At 33.9% G+C, this 18,949-nt stretch overlaps 1 protein-coding gene across 5 annotated transcripts in view; it reads right to left on the bottom strand.

Moving 5' to 3' along the window:
• Window positions 1-18,949, bottom strand: part of LOC129968736 (Na(+)/H(+) exchanger beta-like) — a 149,608-nt gene that overhangs the window by 32,845 nt on the left and 97,814 nt on the right. For all 5 annotated transcript variants that reach the window (XM_056082933.1, XM_056082934.1, XM_056082931.1 and 2 more), the window contains 7 exons: window positions 16,912-17,021; window positions 13,603-13,678; window positions 12,912-12,982; window positions 9,461-9,572; window positions 7,851-7,932; window positions 4,036-4,131; window positions 2,050-2,171 (listed from right to left, as the gene is read on the bottom strand). In XM_056082933.1, coding sequence (XP_055938908.1) covers window positions 2,050-2,171; window positions 4,036-4,131; window positions 7,851-7,932; window positions 9,461-9,572; window positions 12,912-12,982; window positions 13,603-13,678; window positions 16,912-17,021 — 669 coding nt within the window. The remainder of the gene's footprint in view (window positions 1-2,049; window positions 2,172-4,035; window positions 4,132-7,850; window positions 7,933-9,460; window positions 9,573-12,911; window positions 12,983-13,602; window positions 13,679-16,911; window positions 17,022-18,949) is intronic.

An 18,949-nucleotide genomic window follows, 5' to 3' on the forward strand; every position in this document is an offset into this window, starting at 1 on the left:
ATTTGGAAAAACTAATGATTTTCTACAGAATCGACATCTAAAGAATGAAAAGGAAAGTCACAAGAAGACAAATTATCGATTGGGATTAGAAAAGGAAATGTGGCTATTAAAATACGTTCTTCTTATGTTTGATTCTTTTTTATTGTAAAAATATATGCCACTTTATTTCAGTGTAGTTTTGTGTGAAATATTATACTTTCGGATTTCTGTAATAAAAAATTAGACATTTCCAAAACAAATATAAAATATCTTATCACTTCATCTCGCTGCAATAAACTGCACGCTGCTGAAATTCTTCGAAAGCAGTGCTTTTTTTTAAAAATAATAATTTGGCTAGATGTAAAAGAAAATCTATTTTCTTCCAATTTTCTTTTACAGAAATGAAAATTTAAAAATGAAATGAAATTTTTTATTTTTATAAAAACACAAATAACAAATGTTAGAGTGCATTTTTAAATTGATTGATTCTACAAAGTTTGACACTGAATCACAGCAAATTAAAGAAACTTCTTCAACGTCATGATATTTTCTCAGATTGTAACGAAATATATCGAATTTTATGAATATAGAATGATTTGCTGCTGTTTCTTCCGTGTGTGGCAACGAAATTAAAAAGCGACTGAATAATCGAAAGGAATTCTATTTGTTAATTAACGGTTGTTATTGGTTCGCTGAACGGAAACTACTTTGAAATTACTACTTTGAAACTACTTTGTCCTAAATGCTGTCTCGTTGCATTTTATTAGATTACTGCACCGAGAAGTTCGTGATCATATTCGCTGTATTTAATTTCAATTATGAGTAATTTGTGATTCACATTTCTCAGGAAAGTATACCAAAATGGATACACTTTCGAGCTGTATTATGCTATTAGCTTTCCACCCGTTTTGATACTTCTGTACATAAATCTCCGCATGGTGAGTTACATTTTATTTTTATTATATGACATTTTATTTAGATTAAAGCATGTTAATAGAATAATAAAAAATATCAAATATAACAATATGTTATGTTAATAGAATAAAAAAAATATCAAATATAACATTTCAATATTCATTTAAGATTTCGTTTGACATTTCTACAAATCATACGATAAGAGAAAATAAGAAAGTAAAAATTCATTACGAGATCGTCTATAAAAGTATGTGAAAAACCATTTCATGCTTTCAACAAGAGAAGAGAACCAAAAGACTAAATATCTGAGGGAACAATCAGATATTTAAATTTCAATGCAGTAATGGAACGTATAGCTGCAAATTACACCAAATTTTTTTTAAAAAAATCTGAGAATCAATTAAAATTTGATTATTTTAATATTTGAAAAGAGTTGACGCAGCTGGAAATTAAATTGGCGTAAATTTAACTTTAATCACTCTTTTTTCAATTTAATTTAATTTTGCTGCAACCCAATGAGAAGTACGTTGGGATGGAATTCGTTATGTTGGTCAATCGGTCAAGTACAGGCACGAACTTTCAACTACAGTAGTGGGAAGGTGACGTGCTCACCAGGCTGTCCATCGTTTGAATTTTGAGTCTCTTATTGTCCCCACCCCCTCCCAGAAATAAATATAAAAAGTGTTTTTTTTTCCATCTTTGAGATCACAGTGAATAATAATAATAACGAAACAGGATATCTTTGCATGAGTCATCCTTCCTGTCAGAAAAAATTATTTATTAATTTTATATTAAAAATTTGCAAAGATGTAAAAATGAAGGAGTTCTGCATCCCATTTTGAATGATTAAATGCACAATGCATTTTCAAATTTATGATTAGTACTGTGGTTAGCTAAGCATTTATGTTTAAAAAGGATAACTTTATTTCATTATTAGTTTGGCTTTATTTAAATATCTTTTATGGGGATGGAAGAAATCATTTGGATTCGACCATATGATAGCTAGATGTGACTGACCTTGGTGATCAGGCCTACATACTTAGCGGGCGATTTTTGGCTCCGAAACGGAAAGAAAATCCTATTGTCAGTCAGCTGTTTTGCACGCACCGCAAGGCTCACAAATTTTAATCGCATTATATGCGAGGGATGACTCACTGGCGAAACGGACGAGCAGGCAAAGGATCGTGGCCGAGAGGACGAATCCCGTGTGCCAGGTGTGATGATCATCCACCAGGACCATACCCAGGAACAGGAAGATGATGGTGTCGCAGACGGCGCTGTAACGAAAAAAAGTGAAAGGCTTCCGAAAAACTTGAACATCAGATCAGCCATATTAAAAAGTATAAGTTTTACAAAAGACAAGATAGATGAAAACGTCCTGTATATATTTTATTGGTGTGGAAAGTACAAAAAGAAATTCTTTCACAAGCTGGAAAGCGGAGCTAAATGCCATTTGTTACGAGATAAAGGGAACAGAAAAAATTGTCTCATCCTCATTTTCTCTCTCCATTTTTGAATGATAATAAAACTAGTATTAGTTGCATTGCTACTCGATCTTATCCCTTTTGAGAATAAACTTTTTGTTAAGCCCATTTCACATCGAAGTTTATTAATTGCTTCGTTTTTATTTTATCCATTCAATAATTATTTACAATTGCCTTATTTGCAGAAGCATTCATTTAAAAAAGCGCCTTCGTATAATTGATTTTTTTATCACTAGAACACGCTTCTCGGCACATTAAATACACTGGGAGTTAAAGTTGCTTAAACTAATTTTATTTTAAATCACCGATTTTACTGCTCTCTTTTCTGTTTCCCAGCACTGATGTACAGTGCTCAAAAATTAAAGGGGCTTTCAATTATTTATTTATTTTTTGATAAAACGCACATGTTTCATTCAGTGGCTTAGAAAAAAATAGAATATTAAAGAATTAGAATTTGGATTATTTCTCACACAATACTCCCTATATACGAAGGAACCAAATTTTCAACGAGTCATTGATTGTGGAAAATTACAACGTCGAAACATTGTTCAAAATTATTCTGCTAAACGTATGCAATAAAATTAATGACAGGAGCATTAAATAGGAAATTTTCTTAAATTCAAAATTTTGACATCATTAGCGGTTTTTTTTCAAAAGGAACCATATGTTCTTAATCTTTTGAATATTATTACATATGATTATTAATCAGATTTTACAAGTTGAATGAGAACCATGTTGTGAAACACAGTTGTTTGCAACAGTGGTTCACAACAGAAATTGTGTATTTAATCTCAAAGCGAATAAATAACTATATGGGCGAACCATCTACCAACAAATACACAACGATATTAGCTTTTCTTCTACAATCTAGTTGCGAATGTGGTAAACGAAGCAGTCTTAAGAAGGACTAAGAAGCAATTGAGGGGTGTCAACAGTGAAGTAAGCCAGAATTCGTCACAACATTTTTATTTCACACCATTGAACATGAGTATTTTTTAATTTATTAGTTCGTAACTTTAGAGAGCAATTTTGTTATTTCCGCCAAAAGAAAGGAATTGGCACCAAATAAGAATACAAAATAGGTACACAAACAATTTATGTTAAATATAGATGGAAGTATTTAATTTTTATAGGTATTTTATTTATTAATTTATAAAGGGCCGCTTACTTCGAAGAGACAGGACACTTTTAGGAATTCACAGCAATATAATTTCCACACTAAATGAACAGAGGCTTAATGCTTCGAGTAAAGGAAATAAAAGATTGTCCTGAATAGACTGCCAGTTCATTTCGCATACTCCAGAAAGGTGTCACGATTAAAGAATGAACTTGAGTTTAATATTGATTGCTTGATATCAATTTGGAAGAAGGATATATCACTTAAAGCAATAATGGCAAGACGATCATATTATAAATTTTGATTACTCTTTCGATTTGTGCTCTAGAGACACAAAACATGCACTGTAGTATAATTCATTCATTTGTAAAGCTGGTGCGGACAAGAGTATTTTTCCGTTCGTAGGTGTTTTCTACCAATATGAGTTCTATGCTAAGCTAAACCAAACCACTGACCACTGTCCCCTTCTGTGATATGAATGCCACCGAAACCAAAGTAAATATTGATATAAAATTGCATTACGAAGCAGAATGCACTCACCTCACCATCTTCGTGAAGTATTTAACAGTTGTCTTGGATTTGTCCGAAATGTTCTTCGAGGCGTAGTGGGCCTGCACGATTCCGCAGCCGATGATGCTGCAGAAGAAAAACGATTTGATCAACTGAAATAATTAAAAATGCACTTTCATCGCTCCACTAAAAAGAAAACACTAATTTTTTCATAGCAAATTTGGAGCGCATACAAAACCGCAGCCATCGATAACCGTATTGCAAAACCGCAAATGTGTGATAGAAATGTTTTGTATAACAAAATGTGTCAAAAATCCGAGCAAACGTCGAAAATTCATGCTAAAAAAATAATGCTCGAGCAAAAAAATTATTTTCTCGAATATGATCAAAGGGACATTGGAATTTTTTTCCAGTGCAAAAAGAAGGAATCTAAAAGTAATTGAAAAGGTAACACTCTCATGTCATACTGAGACGTTTAATATTATAAAATAATTAATAATAATAGCGGTAAATATAAACAAACGATGAAACAGATCACAATAACACGACATTATGCATTTATTTTAAAGTAAAAAGAAAATCATCAATATGGCCACCACAAGGCATTAGACAAGTGAGGAGCGTCACTATCTTATTACAACTAAATGTAGTATTTCGGTTTCGATATCATCGACGGTCCATCAAAGTGGAGTCCCGATACAGAAAAGTATCCCCTTAAGTATCCCCTCAATCAAAAAATCTTTTGTGATCAAATCTGCTAATCTTGCAGCCGCTTAAATCTACTGTCTCGACTTATCATTCGGTACTCAGTGAAAGCGTTCACTTGGAAAGTGGGAAGGGGCACCATCTTGCATGAAGGTATGATAGGTAAAGTGTACCTTTCCTACAATGCAAGCTCAATGTAATCACAAAAAAAGCATAACATAACATTTTACAGCGATTGTTCATGTTTTCCAGTTGGATGTAGGACAGCACTCTTTAAACAAGAAAGAGGCGTTGAAACCATACAAAGCAGTCAAATGAAGAGAATGCTGTGGCTTAGTCATGAGTGTCCGACGCCGACCCCAATTATTTTTCGAATTGACATTACCATATAATGAAAAAATGGTCTTCATCCGTCTGTATGACGTTCAGCAGCCATTATGGGTCACATTTCATTTGCGCCATCTATCAAAATTCATTCTTTCAACCGCAACAATCGATCGATAATAACTGGTGAAGCGATTTTGTCCCTAGATTCTGAGCAGAATGCATCAATTCGACGACACGGCATCCCCCGCTATTCTCCCAGTTTCGCGAGCACAGCTACTCCCGTTCATGTTACAGATACCGATTCTTTTATGACATTTTCTACAAGATCGACTGCGGTCCTCGTTCTAGGAGGTCTTCCCATTCATGGACGATCCTCTAAATTTCCCATTTCCTCTAGATGGGAAATTCTAGATCTATAAGATAGAGATTCATAAAAAATTCATCACTCCGCTCGATGAAATAGAGCATTTTTTCACCTTTAGTTCTTTCTCAGTACGGAACTTCCACGAAGAAGGGTTGAAGAATGGATTAGCAATTCTTGCAGAAAAGCTTGACCACACCGTTGGGTAAAGATTGCGTACTGACAGGATCAGACGCCGAATCCATTTCCAGTCAGGTGTTTTATTGCTAGCCTCATTCGCCCGAAACGTCTCAGAATGACGTGCGCGTACCTTCTTCTTATTATTTTAGGAATAATTTTTTTAAATATAGGGAGAAATATTCCGATGTCCTCTGATCCTATTCGTGCAAACTTAGACTTTTCCAAACATGACTTCCTTTTTTTAAAATAAGTTTTTGAAGTTTACACGAATTTATAATCCGCCCTGCATATTGGAGCATTCACAATACATTTTGAGTTTAAATGTGTCTTTCCTCTTTCATGATATTCAAAATTAATTTCCTTATCGTACTGTTTTCAGTATCTCTCTTTCTCCCTTAAACATGTTAAGTTACAGATAAGTTTGTAACTAAAAACATTTATATATTTTATAATTTAGTATTTAGTATTCTTCATTAAGAATACAAAGGAATCTTGAAAGCAGTTTTTTTCCCTCTTCAAATACGTTATTTCATAGTTCTACGCGAATGAAATCAAAATTTAATTGAAATAAATCGATTAACTGATAATTAAGTCCTGAAGATAATAAAATAGAGTTCTATCGGCAAGAATATGAAATTTGAAAATTTTAGCATTTCAAGAAGTGTTTGAAAATTTACTTAAAAAATTTCATCTTTACGAACTTCAAACAAATAAATGTAAATTTAAGTATGTACAAAGAAATTTTAAAAAAAGGTTACAATAATGTAAAAAAATAGTGATGACAGAAACACTTATTATTTATTTGGCAAGCAATATAGGCAGCGCTGATTTAATTAAAAAATTCATTGCGGAAATGCCTCCCCAACATAAGAACTAACAAATGTTTGATGATTACCATGATTATGGCATCACGTGAGCTGAGTCTGCGAGTGCGCAACAAGTGTTCATGTGGTACCAGACAACATGGTTAACAACAGTGGGAATGCCAACATCTGCAAATTCCTATGAACAAAAAGAACTTTATCTACCACAACCAAACAAAGTGGTCTTGTGGCCGAATATTGATTGCGGGATTAAGGGATGATTATGGATTCGAGAGATCTTGTGTGCGGTTAAGCTGTAGGTACTGCACGCCATCCACTGGGTGTAGTGTACAAGCTTGGAGAGAGGCATTTATATGAAGGCGATCACTATTAAAAAAAGAAATGGTATTTCTTCAAACAACGCTGATTGTGACGAATAGGCAGTTAACCCCCCTCTCTTCTGCTGGCCATCTCGTAGAAATGGGATGCTTCTTGCCTCTCTAGAAGTGGCACCCACTGAAGATGCCTTAATGACCATATGTGATGATAGAAGAATTCTGTGACTGTTTCGTGAAATCTTTTGAAATGAAACTACGCATTAGTGTCTAGTCAATTATTTTGAATGATTCAAAAGTCGAGTGAACATGGTCACTCATTGGACTGAATTTCTCTTTAAAAAAAACCATCTTTTGGATGATATTTACTTTCTCAGTTTATAATGTTTAGTTAAAGTGCCAATCTAAAATGCATTTTAGCTCATCACGTTTATAACTGTTATGTTAAAAATTTATCTAATCAATGTTTACTTTATATTGTAAAACTGTAACTGTGCACATTGTTCATAGCATGACTCACGAACAAGTAAAATTCACCAAGTCTCAAAGCCTTGCAAGTGTACCAAATTATGCTAATATTTAGTATGATTTAGTCTAGTATTTTAATATCTTTGCTCTTCATATTCAAAGACATTAAAAATTTCACTAGAGTAGAATTTCAGTCAGGAGATTGCGGAGATTATTAAGAGTTTGATAGGATTTTTTAAAATTCTTTTGAATTTTTGAAGCCAGATTTTTACAGGTAAGTCCAAAGAGTTAGTCCAATAGTGAGGGATTTCGACATTAAAATTATTTACAGTGATAGTTCTTTTATTGACAAAAACATTCACGAGATTCTACTTGTTTGAAACCTTTTTCAAGGACCAAAATTTGAAAAATAAATAAAACTATAATGCCTTTATTAATTCAAATAGAATGAAATTTAGTTAAAAATAAATATCTAAAGACTTAAGAAACTGTTTGGAACTGCCCAACTCCTTAAAATATTTTTATTGAAGAAGCTGAAAGAAAAAGGAGCCTCATCGACTCTTTTCTGTAGTTCCTTTTTTAATCTCTTACGGAAAATAAGACATGTTCGTCGAAAAGTTTTTAAATCTTACACGGGTTAATCTCTAATTTAACATCTGCACTTACCTTATGATGCCGGAGAAATGAACCATCTCAGCCAAGAGGTAAGATAAATAAGCGATTCCAAGCATGGCGAGGGGTTCCACAACTGCAAAAGAGAAATTTTAGTTATTTGTCGACAAGTGATAGGCTTCTTGCAAATGATATGGATGTGGCAACAGTAGATCCTTTGCACATGGACATACCAAAGAACACAATTCGAAATGATTTTCCACTTGCCAGTGGTTTCAGTATTTCAGTAAACAATTAAGGGTAAAAGAATCTTCAGACACATGAATAATGCTCAATAGCTATTTAACTGTCACATGAAGATGCGAACCGTGAGTTCGTTGCAGGTGGAGATGGCATACTAAGAATGTTCTCGAAATAGTCATAAGAGAAAAGTAATAATACCAAAAGATATTTTTACTCATCTCATGCGTTAAAGTGAATCCTCCATGACTCTGCATGTGCGTTCTATATATCAGTAATTACGCATTGATGGTACATACAGAGAATGAGTTGACATCAATAACTACTGACATGTTTAACTGGCATCAAATAGATAACACTCTGTATGTTGTCTATGTGACTCCGGGTCAAGTTAGTTGCACGGAGCGAATTTAATGCATTCTTGCAAAACTGAAACTATTTTCGGTATTGTTTTTGGAATCTCTCTTCTTGTTATTGCTTACTAGAAATTCGCCTTTCTAATCGCAGAAAAAGTTTTAATCGTTTTTTTTTATAAAACATATATTTTTCACACAATCGGTACAAATGCTGCGCCAGAATTTGATATATCTTTTAGGCGGGCCTTTTTCTTGTCAATTGAATGATGTGAAAATCATTATGCATTGTAGACAATGATCCACAAGGTAGATCATTGGACTAGACGTGACCCAAATATATTTTGGTGGATAAAAGCGTGCATTACACTGAGATTTTTTGAAATTTTAATAAAAATTGTATTTGATAAGAAAAATTAAACAAATGTTAACATTTTTTGTTACAACTTCCCAAAAGAGTGCGGCAAGAAAATTAATATCTGCACTATCTTTAAATTCGAAAAAGGATTTTTTTCAATATTGGTTTAATTGCTGAACCATTTTTTTAATTTTCATAAATTTCCAAAAACTTTTTTCAGCATATTTTATGATATTTTTTATTATCACAATGAAACATAAATAGTTTTCTTTGTTTCTGCAATTATTTTCATTCCATTGTTGGTAATCAAGGTATAAGAATTCAGGGCATTTTTTTTTCAAAATTGAATGATCTTCTTTTTAAAATATAATTTCAATAAAATTTTGTATATTTTCAATAACTTTGCAGTCAGATGATTCTAATTAAATATTTTCAGAAATAAGAAAGGATGAAATTTCTAAAACAGTTTGTTCATTTTTAAATGCTGCTGTTCTTTCCTATGATTGGAAGTTTCCTTGAATTTCTGTAAATTGTTTGTTGAAAGAAACATTAAGTATAAAATGCGACAATTGATTCAATGAAACCTAAAACATTTTTATGCTATGATAAATTGGACTTCCTTTGCTGCTCACACCACTGGAGTACTATTTTTTGACTGTTCATAAAATAAAAAAGAAGCACAATGAGGTTCTTAAAGAGAGAAAACAGCATACCTCTGACGTCTTCCGTATGCTTTGTGACAAGGGCCGTGATCACGCCCATCAAAATCCCAATGGCTAGACCACCGAGGCTCACGCAGATGAAAGCGGCAAAGCCAAGGCCGATCTGAAAGGGTGGAGAACATGCACGTTCCAATTTATTATTTATGAAAACGAACATAAAAAAAAAATGTTGCAATCATAAAAAACCTCGACTTTCACATTTGGAAGGAACCTTTTTTCCTTCTTTTTTTTCCCTGAGTCAGAGCAAACTCTTTTTATAATTAAATCTACCTCTTAATGAAAAAGCAACGAGTATTTCAAAGCAAAAGCAGAAAAGAAAAGTAGTGTGCTTTGACATCAAAATTGTTGATTTCTTCTAAATTTCGGACACTTATGTACTTCGTATAGTCGGATTTACTTAATCCCTCTCTGAAAAGTATGGCTATTCATTTATGTGCGATGAATAAAAAACGTGAAGAATTATAAGGATGAAGATTATTTTACATTCTTATTATCTAAATTATATCTTCGAGAATGAGTCTGAGCCTATGACGTGTCTTTTTACTTCTTATCAAATCCAAAAATCTTAAATTTTCCAAGCCAAAAATGAAAAAAGTTTCTCTAATTTCATTATAGTGAAGGCAGGCAATGCTTGACTGTCTCAACATATAAGCCCCTACCAAAGATAGGTTTGTTTTATAAAATCTGATTTGATGAACGTGAAAGTCCCCAAGAGATGTCAAAAATTGTTTCAAATAAAAATCGCCCAATTATTGTCATCGCAATTAGAAAAAAGCCAAGCCACATAGACATCTGTCTTTTTCAGAATATTATCACCACGCTTTCCATTTATTTATTATATCTTTTCTTAGTTTATTTTTTATTCAGGATGTTCGAATCGGAATGTGGATGGCGGAATGTTTTCTTTGTATGCAGCTTGTTTGACCAGGAAATCTACATATTCATTCCCCTGGATTTGCACGTGGGCTTTAACCCAATGCAGGAAAATACACGGACATGTTTTTAAAACTCTTCTGATGGTTAATATTATTTCTTAGACATCTTTAAATGATTTCAAGACCATAAGCACTGATATCGAATTCGTAAAAATGTGTTTCATCGCGACCCCATCTTATATACAGCTTCGAAGATTGCCCATGAAAGCTGCTGCATCATTTTGAATTGCAGTTTTTGAAATTTCCGTAAAATTTTACAATTACTGTCATAGCAGACCATCACAAATCCAGCCGGATTTCAATGGGGGATCCATCCATAAAGATCCTCTTAATCCCACACTTCGAAGGATTACAGATTGAAGATAGAAAGTGAATTTTTCAAGGTTTTTTTTAAAATTAATGTCAATATTCATCATTTAATCTCGTTTAATTATTCTTTTTCTAATCTCTAATTTATCTCTTTTAAAATAAAGCTTAAAGAAGCTGATCTTCTTTTCAGCAACTAAATCTATGAGAATACATCCAGGTGAGATATACAAAGCACCTCATGAAATAATCTTAATAATTGTTGATAATACAACAGTTTGAATTTGAATCAATTTACTTCTAAGTTTTACCAAATTCAAAAAACAAATTTGTACTCGGTATAGGATGAACTTTTCAGTTGCTTTCAGATAAATTTTATGAGTTTTCAGAGGTTTTACATCCCAGGCTGCCTTAGAAAATTTCATAATTTTATTTTGTAAATTCATTTCCTGCTCTTGAATGTGAGCAACATGCCATCTTTATGTTAATCATTCATCAAATATCTAACCAAGATACTTTGAAATTCTAACATGCTTAATATCAACACCATTTATTTTTACTGGCATGCCAAAATATCAAAGTCTACCACTGTAATAACGCCACAGTCTCAATTTAATTCGATCGCAAATATAGATTCTGACACGAATTTCGAAAGCGTTTGCATCATTCAGGGCAAGAGTTGATAGCTAAGCTAAACATGAGGCGCTTGACAAGAATGACTCGCATCAGGTGTACCGAAAGCGGACAAATCTGTTTCGCGTGCAGGGCCGCAGTGAATTCATAATAGGTCCCGGATTCGCTGAAGATTTTCAATTTATGCCGCCGTTCTGTCGGCAAAACCCCCCACTTGTATGATGCTCAATAGTTGTTATCTGCCATGCCTAAAATTAAGAGGCTTATGAAATTATTCTCATTTAACAAAGTTAATCTAATTATATTATACTAATCTAATTTCATAAAAGAGTAGATTATAACACTTCCCATAATAGAAGTCAGACGGCCATCACCTGAATGAGAGTAGTTCGAACTGAAATTTCTGGCTTGAGACTCGAATCAGCTTTCCCTATCTTGCTTTGTAATATCGTTTTTGTATTAACTTTGAAAATTCGTCCGGTTGCGCATCCTGACTCCCTCTTTCAGTGCCCATCTTCTCTGCGTTTTTGTAATACAATTTTATTAATCGCTGTTATGTTGGATTTTGAAATTCTGCTCCTACTCGAATGAATATTTGTGTTCGTTCATACAACTCTGAACTTTTATCGCAAAGAGAATACTACAGAAATATTCAGAACAACGGCCTCTTTTACACACTTTTACATCTAACACACTCGAAATGTACACATTTTTTTCGTTAAATTTATACTCTAACTGCTTAAACGCCTTTTAAAAACTTGCCTTTCTATTTTTAAAAAATTGAATTTGGCCTTTAACTACTTGAGCATCGTACAAGAGTGAACGCAATATAAAATACTCGGTTTTGTAGTCTGTGTATTATCTGCAGGCGGTTCAAGGTCACATTTTCTACCGCATTACTGGTACCAGACAACCAGAACTTAATGTATATAGTCTTTATTTAAGCACTTGGAATTTTGAAGAAACAAGCTCCTCTCAAGCAAACGAACCAATCAACTAAGATAATGTGTAGCTGAGGCGTAACTGCATGGGAGCAAGGCGAGAAAGGGGAATAATCCTGCACTTCTCTGTAATTTGATTACAATAACCTTAGTTGTGAAATGGCAAAATAGATAATTGGGTACCTTTTATTGTCTCTGGGGGGGGGCGAAATAATAATTATAATAAATAATTATAATAAAATGTTGAATCTATTAGAATGATATAGTTAAATCACTTTTCTGAAGTGGTATACAGATATTGTGTTTTACTAGGAGGAGAGAGCTTTCACTCCACCATAGAGAAAAGCTTCGAAACAGATTTATCTAATTTTACTTTACTTCACATAGTCTGTTAAATGAACTTATTGATTAAGCGCTCTAGGATAGTTTTTGTTAATTTTTTAATGAATTTGGGAAGAAAAGTACGTCGAACTTTCACAGTATTTCTAATAATGAAGTATGAAGTAAAAACTAAAAAAGAAAAAAAGAATGCAAAGATAAAAATTTCTATATTTAATACCATAAAAAAAGCATCTTTTTTTTAAAAGTTGCTTTATAAAATTATAAAGCAAAACAAAGCAAAAATACCTGCTCTGCAGTGATATAGTCTGCCTTCGAAAATCCGACCATCATCATGTAAAGAACAATGGTGACGGCATCTAGGAAAGGAAAAAAAAAAAAAAAAAAAAAAACATTTATAAACCGCACTGAATGGCCCGCACAGTCTGTCCAATAAACACGATGACGCACAGCTACAGGCAGGATAGTCCATGCAAAATGGAGGATCAGCAAGTTTTTAGCGAATAATTTTTTTAAAAAATTTATAAAATGCCGCCCATTGAATTAATGGAAATATCTGTTTTTAAATGGTTTAAGCATCTCGGTCATCACCCGAAATGAACGATCTCCAGATGATCTAGGCACAAAATGTCGCAGATGAGTTGAATATAAATTGATTAATTTCAACGTGTGATTCTGACGGGCATCTGAGACGGGAGACGAAGAAAACTGAGTACGAAAATTGAACCATGATCTGGCGCATCCAGCAGTGATTGTTTCTGGCTACACTTCACTACGCTGCTTTTTCTTCTCATCAGACTTCGCCACGTTTGCTCACGATTGAGGCCAAAAGAAGAGCGTTGCGAAGCATTTGTTTACCGGTTCTTAATTTTTATTGTTGCGAATTTATTAGGCAGACTGCGTGCGTGCATGTAGAAAGGTGCAAGCATATTGAAAAGCAAACAGTTAATTATGGTTACTGACAAATCAGTTAATTTACCGTTTAATAAGGATTCTCCAAACACCAAAAAATATAAATTCTTATTGACCCCAATCTCTTGGAAAATAGCTAGAACCTATTAGAAAAAAATAAAGAAAGCAGAAAAATTTGATTAGATGTAATTGTTTTTCACGACAACTCAAGTAGATAGAATGGCAAAGTTTTGCGATGTATTCTTGCACTCACTTACTTGACTCTAAGCATGATCCTAAAGAAATTGATACTATTTAATAAAAAGGCAAATTGCGGAGTGATTTACAGGGCGATTTAAAACAATTGCCACCACTACAGGCATATATAAAACTATTTAATAAGCAAAGGGCGCAAAGATAAATGTTACCTAGAGAGGATATCCTCTCCTGGGAGCACCTCAGATATGGGGATGAGAACTCCAGGTGAGACGGTTGGTCATCACCTGCATTATGGGTGCAGAAATGGCACGGGGTCTCTTACCGATGACGAAAGGGGTTTCCTACAAAGGAGGTTGCACAATTACCGTCCACCATGGTCCTTAGGACTCAATTATAGCTCTTGCCTATGCTGTCGTGGTGTTACGATCATTAAGATTTTTCCGTGGGCCTCAGGGTGTGTTGGAGTATTCATTTTTGACTTGCCTATTGAGGGCACGGAAATTCAAAATTTTATTAACTATACAGAGTGTAGTGAATCGGAATAGATCCCGAACGATGATGGAGTTTGAGATATGTTCTGTCGTAACAATGCGGAAAAGATTTCGTCAGCGATACTGCCAACTCTGCTCCACAAGCGCAGACTGTGGGATTGTAGTAAAGAGCATCGGCTCTTTGGGAATACGGCTTATGAGCAAAAGAAAAAAAAAATGGGGTGAGAACGTTAAAAGAAATTTATTATAAAAATTTGCGATTTTTGAAAAATCAAAAATTGCAATCGACATACGAAGACAATAGGAAGCTGTATACTCCACAAACAACAGTTCGATGTTAGTGATTTAGATATGTCTTTGAATCAGAAAGTAATTCGATCACAAAGTAGATATCAATGTCATTTAGAATAGTCTCATACAACATCTCTAAGCTATATTAAATAAATTTAGAGGAATAAAATAAATTTTATTCCTCTCCGTAAATTTCTTCCTTGCATCATTATTCATTAAATAGTTATACCCATTTGTAATAGGAAAAATAGTTTTGAGTTGTACTTAAAATGACTATACAGTGCTGTCAGAAATGCGCAAAACGTCTAAAACGATTCGCAGCTTTCTGCGTGCCGTTAATTTGAGTTGTTGGGTTTCAGATTGTCGACGAATTTGAAGGCACGGAATTCCTATGAGGATTAGACGGCTGAGTGTTGTTTTATAAAAGATAAAGAATCAAAAAGCATCAGTCGCTTCTTTTTTTAAACTAGTAAGCCTGATTAATTTAAACGCTTAACATTAATGAAACAAAAATTTAGTATCTAATGTGAATCAATAAATATGTGAGAAAAAAAAATCAATTTACTGAGGCGGTAAAATATGTTGGAATGTTTTAAATTATATTCTATTTAAACATAACTAATGTCAAAACTGTTACTAATTAAGTATTGGAATGTTTGAACTAGCAGATTCGTAGGAGTTTCTCAACGAATTTTTTTTTTCTTATCATTTGAGAGATACTTTATTTTCATATCTGACTTTTTAATATCGAATTCAAAAATTCATTTTTTTTTCCTGTGGTCACATGTATATTGGAATTCCGCGTTGAATTTAAAAGTTGGTCCAGTCTTATGTGCAATAACTTCTAAATGGTGTTGATTGCTCAATGAAGAATCGAGATCCTTCATGCAGGCCCACAGTGTCAACTCATGCGATAACAAGGGAGATGCTTTAGCGAGAGCTTTGTAACGAGCATCCTCAATGATCACTTTGAATTGTGATTCAAGCGTGATGACGGCCTCTGCAACTTAACCATGACTTTGTTTTAATTATAGTATTCTCTGCGATTACCTAAAAGAATAGCAAATCAATGTACACATCCCATCTCTGTGAATCAAGTCGAGGATCTGGTCTCACGCGTTTTTGTGTAATTACTGTTCCATGAATTGGAAACTTACGGGTCGCTTGTCATTTGCTAGCATTCACTAGATTAAGTATAACTTCTAAAAAGTCCAGAAATGACCGGACATTGTATTATAAAAGACCCTACATTGGATGGCACGGAACACTACTTTTAGACGAGATTTTTTCCTCCTATTTCTCAAGTGTTCTCTATAGTATTGGACACAACAAGCAGTACTTCGTACTAGCTACTTTGCAATATTACTACAAACTATCCCGTATATTCCATATCTAGTGTATTCAGAGTTTTTAGAAAAAGCAGAAAATTTCTTATTGCCTTTTTATTCCAATGTAACAGTAGTTGTAAGTTACTCGAGCGAATGGAGATTTAAAAATTATTTACTTACCATCAAGTAAAGTTTTGGATATGTTTAATAAACGAAAACAGTTCAGAAATAGAAATAGTTTTTAGTAATCTTTGATTTTAATTTGGAACAGACCAAAATAAATCGGAGTTACAAGTGTTGTTATTTTATTATTATGTTCATAGGATATTCAAAAGAGCAGAGAAAATTTCAGATTAAAAATAATCACATTACCCAGTCCCATTTAGCTGTCTTTTAACAATGAGTTATCATCATTCCAACTTATGGCAGACGACGAGGTAACACAGCCATCGAGGCCTTTCTTTCAGATTTGTAGTTCATTACAACTCTTTCCATTCATTCAAAGTTTTGATTGGTAATCAAAAGTGAGACATCTCACATACCATTTGATGCCCACCAGCTTCAGAAAATATGTTTCATTACCAATTAATACCGCAGGAGGGCGCATATGCTCCGGTTAGTTTGAACCATTAGCCAGACCAAGACAAGGCAAATGTTACGTAGTTATTTGCGATAAAATTTGAGAAAATCGATGCGCTCGTCACATTACCATACGGCTTTCAATTTATTGCAGATTTGGTTGGGAAATACTCCCTTATATCCCAGACCTTGCTTTCTCTCAAGCTTTTGAAATTTCGTGCTCGTCTTTTGTGGAGAAAGATTTCATGCTCTGAAAGAACTGTTTCCACCTAATTATTATCACTGATGACATTGTCTTTTCGATACGTTGATACAAATATGGTATTGCGCTACAATGCTGGGAGTAACAGTTAGATTAAAATCTAATGTAAAGCATGTAGCTAGTTAGTAGTAAAACGTTTTGCTCCATTACATTTTGTGCTCTTTCAATCGGTAAACAGAACTTATTTTGTGGACGTGCCGAAGAGAAGAGAGACGAAGAGTACTCACCGCGACGGGATCGACAGCCGATATGAGGGCGCTGAAGACGAGGCACTCGACCAGGTGCAGGTGGATTCCGCCCACCGCCTCGTATGCAGTCAGGCCGTACATGGCCAGCCCTGAGGAGTTCAAGCATTCAGTTTTCAGGAGAGCAAAGAAACACAGGATAAATACAAATAAATTAATCATTAGTTTGTTCTTAGCGTTTGAGAAAAAAAATTATCGAGACGGCAGTGTTCAAATGCAATGACATCAGAATGCAATAATAAATTTTTACCACATTTATAAAAAAAACAACATTTTAAAGTATCTGCGGATTCATTCATTTTCACATTCCGTCCCTCTTGTTGCCGCCATCGCTTATACACATTCTCATGTTTCTATCTTAGTTGCACAAAATTGGAAACGGGGAAAATATCGAATGTTTCCATTCACCGGTTATTTTTCAGACAAAAGAATTTTGTAATGTACCATTTCCAGAAAATTTAGTCTCCTTTAATCTTGTGTTAGATGCGAGCGAATCCGCATTTCACTTGAATTTACGTTATATTTCTAATTGAAAAAAGTCGAAAGCCCCAGTTCCAGCAATCAGACCGCACCAATCAAAGTTTTTTTTAAATTTTGTATTTACATATTTTAAATTCTATACTATTGTCACTATTTCTTACAAGTATAATTTATCCGACAATTCAATTATTGTTCGAAATTGATGAATAATAATTTAATATTAGTCTGACAATACTAGTACAATTTCCGAGGCTTCTAAAAGGTGCAGCCAGAACTATTATGAGAAATGCTTTTAGATATTTAATTCTTTACTTAGAAAACAAGATGATATATAATAACAAATATATTTGAGATATTTAATTCTAAAATCTGAAGACTAAGAAATTACATATAAAAAATAGAGAAAGTGAATTGGAGACTGTTATGCCTAGATGAAACAGATAATAACAGCACCTAACGAAAGGTTAAGTAAAAAATCACACCTACTAATGTTAATGTATGTGACGCTCCAGAAGCTCTATGTCTAAATTCTGCAACTGAGAATTGCAGTTATTGACTATAACCGCAGTTTGAATTTGGTAAATGAGTAGAGGATGTTAAGATTTTAGAATTTTGCTTGATACAGGATTCAGTTCTTCATTCGAGTTAGATGACATTTAAAAAAGATAACAATAATTCCCGAACTTATTAGAATAAGAAAGAGAAAGATTGAAATAAAAGGTAAAAAACGGTTACTCAAATGAAAATAACTTTTGCAACTATCAGGAGGGTCTCGTTTTCGAGCAACACTAGGGCTTTTTTGGTACGGACCTTGTAATTCTGAACCGTGGTCAGATGACGAGGAAGACCCTATGCTGACACCCCTTCTACAAACTTCCGCACCACACCAGTGAGAAGCTGTTTAGCTCCAACGGATTTAACTTGCACCAGATCCTTTTACACGGCGGTTTTTCGGTGGAATTAGTTCTCGAACCAGAAACCCTCCGGTTCCGAAGCCGAGACTTTGTTGGCCGAGGTGGCCTGTTGGTAATGAACGGAGCAAAATCATTGAATAAGCAATAACAGGCCATTTATTTGATTGACCGCGCTGCTGCTTCTCATTTGGAAATTGTCAATTGAAGCTGGTCGGAAGTTCCGATACACTCCGACTGACTGTTCAGCTGAACTTCATGATGAACACCATGAAGTTCAGTTTTTACTTCCTGGTATACGAAGCATCAAAAAGGAAGTATTATAATGCTTAAAAATTCGAAGTCGAGATTTTGACGAATCTTTGCATTTCAGATTTTCTTGGGTCCGAAAAACATATTTTTGGAATTAAGTCTGTCTGCCTGTCTCTGAACACGATAACGCAAAAAAAGGTTTAAACTAAATGTATGAAATTCAATATATGATATTCACATTAGATCTGTTGATTTCTAACAAATTTTGGGCGAAGTCCATTCAAAGGAAATCGATTGTTCAAATGTAAGCTACATGATAACTACAAAACGGAGATAGATAAAATTTGATATTCAGATTTAACATCTAATGTGTAGAT

Source organism: Argiope bruennichi, chromosome 5 (genome assembly GCF_947563725.1).
Source record: "Argiope bruennichi chromosome 5, qqArgBrue1.1, whole genome shotgun sequence".
Taxonomy (NCBI): domain Eukaryota; kingdom Metazoa; phylum Arthropoda; class Arachnida; order Araneae; family Araneidae; genus Argiope; species Argiope bruennichi.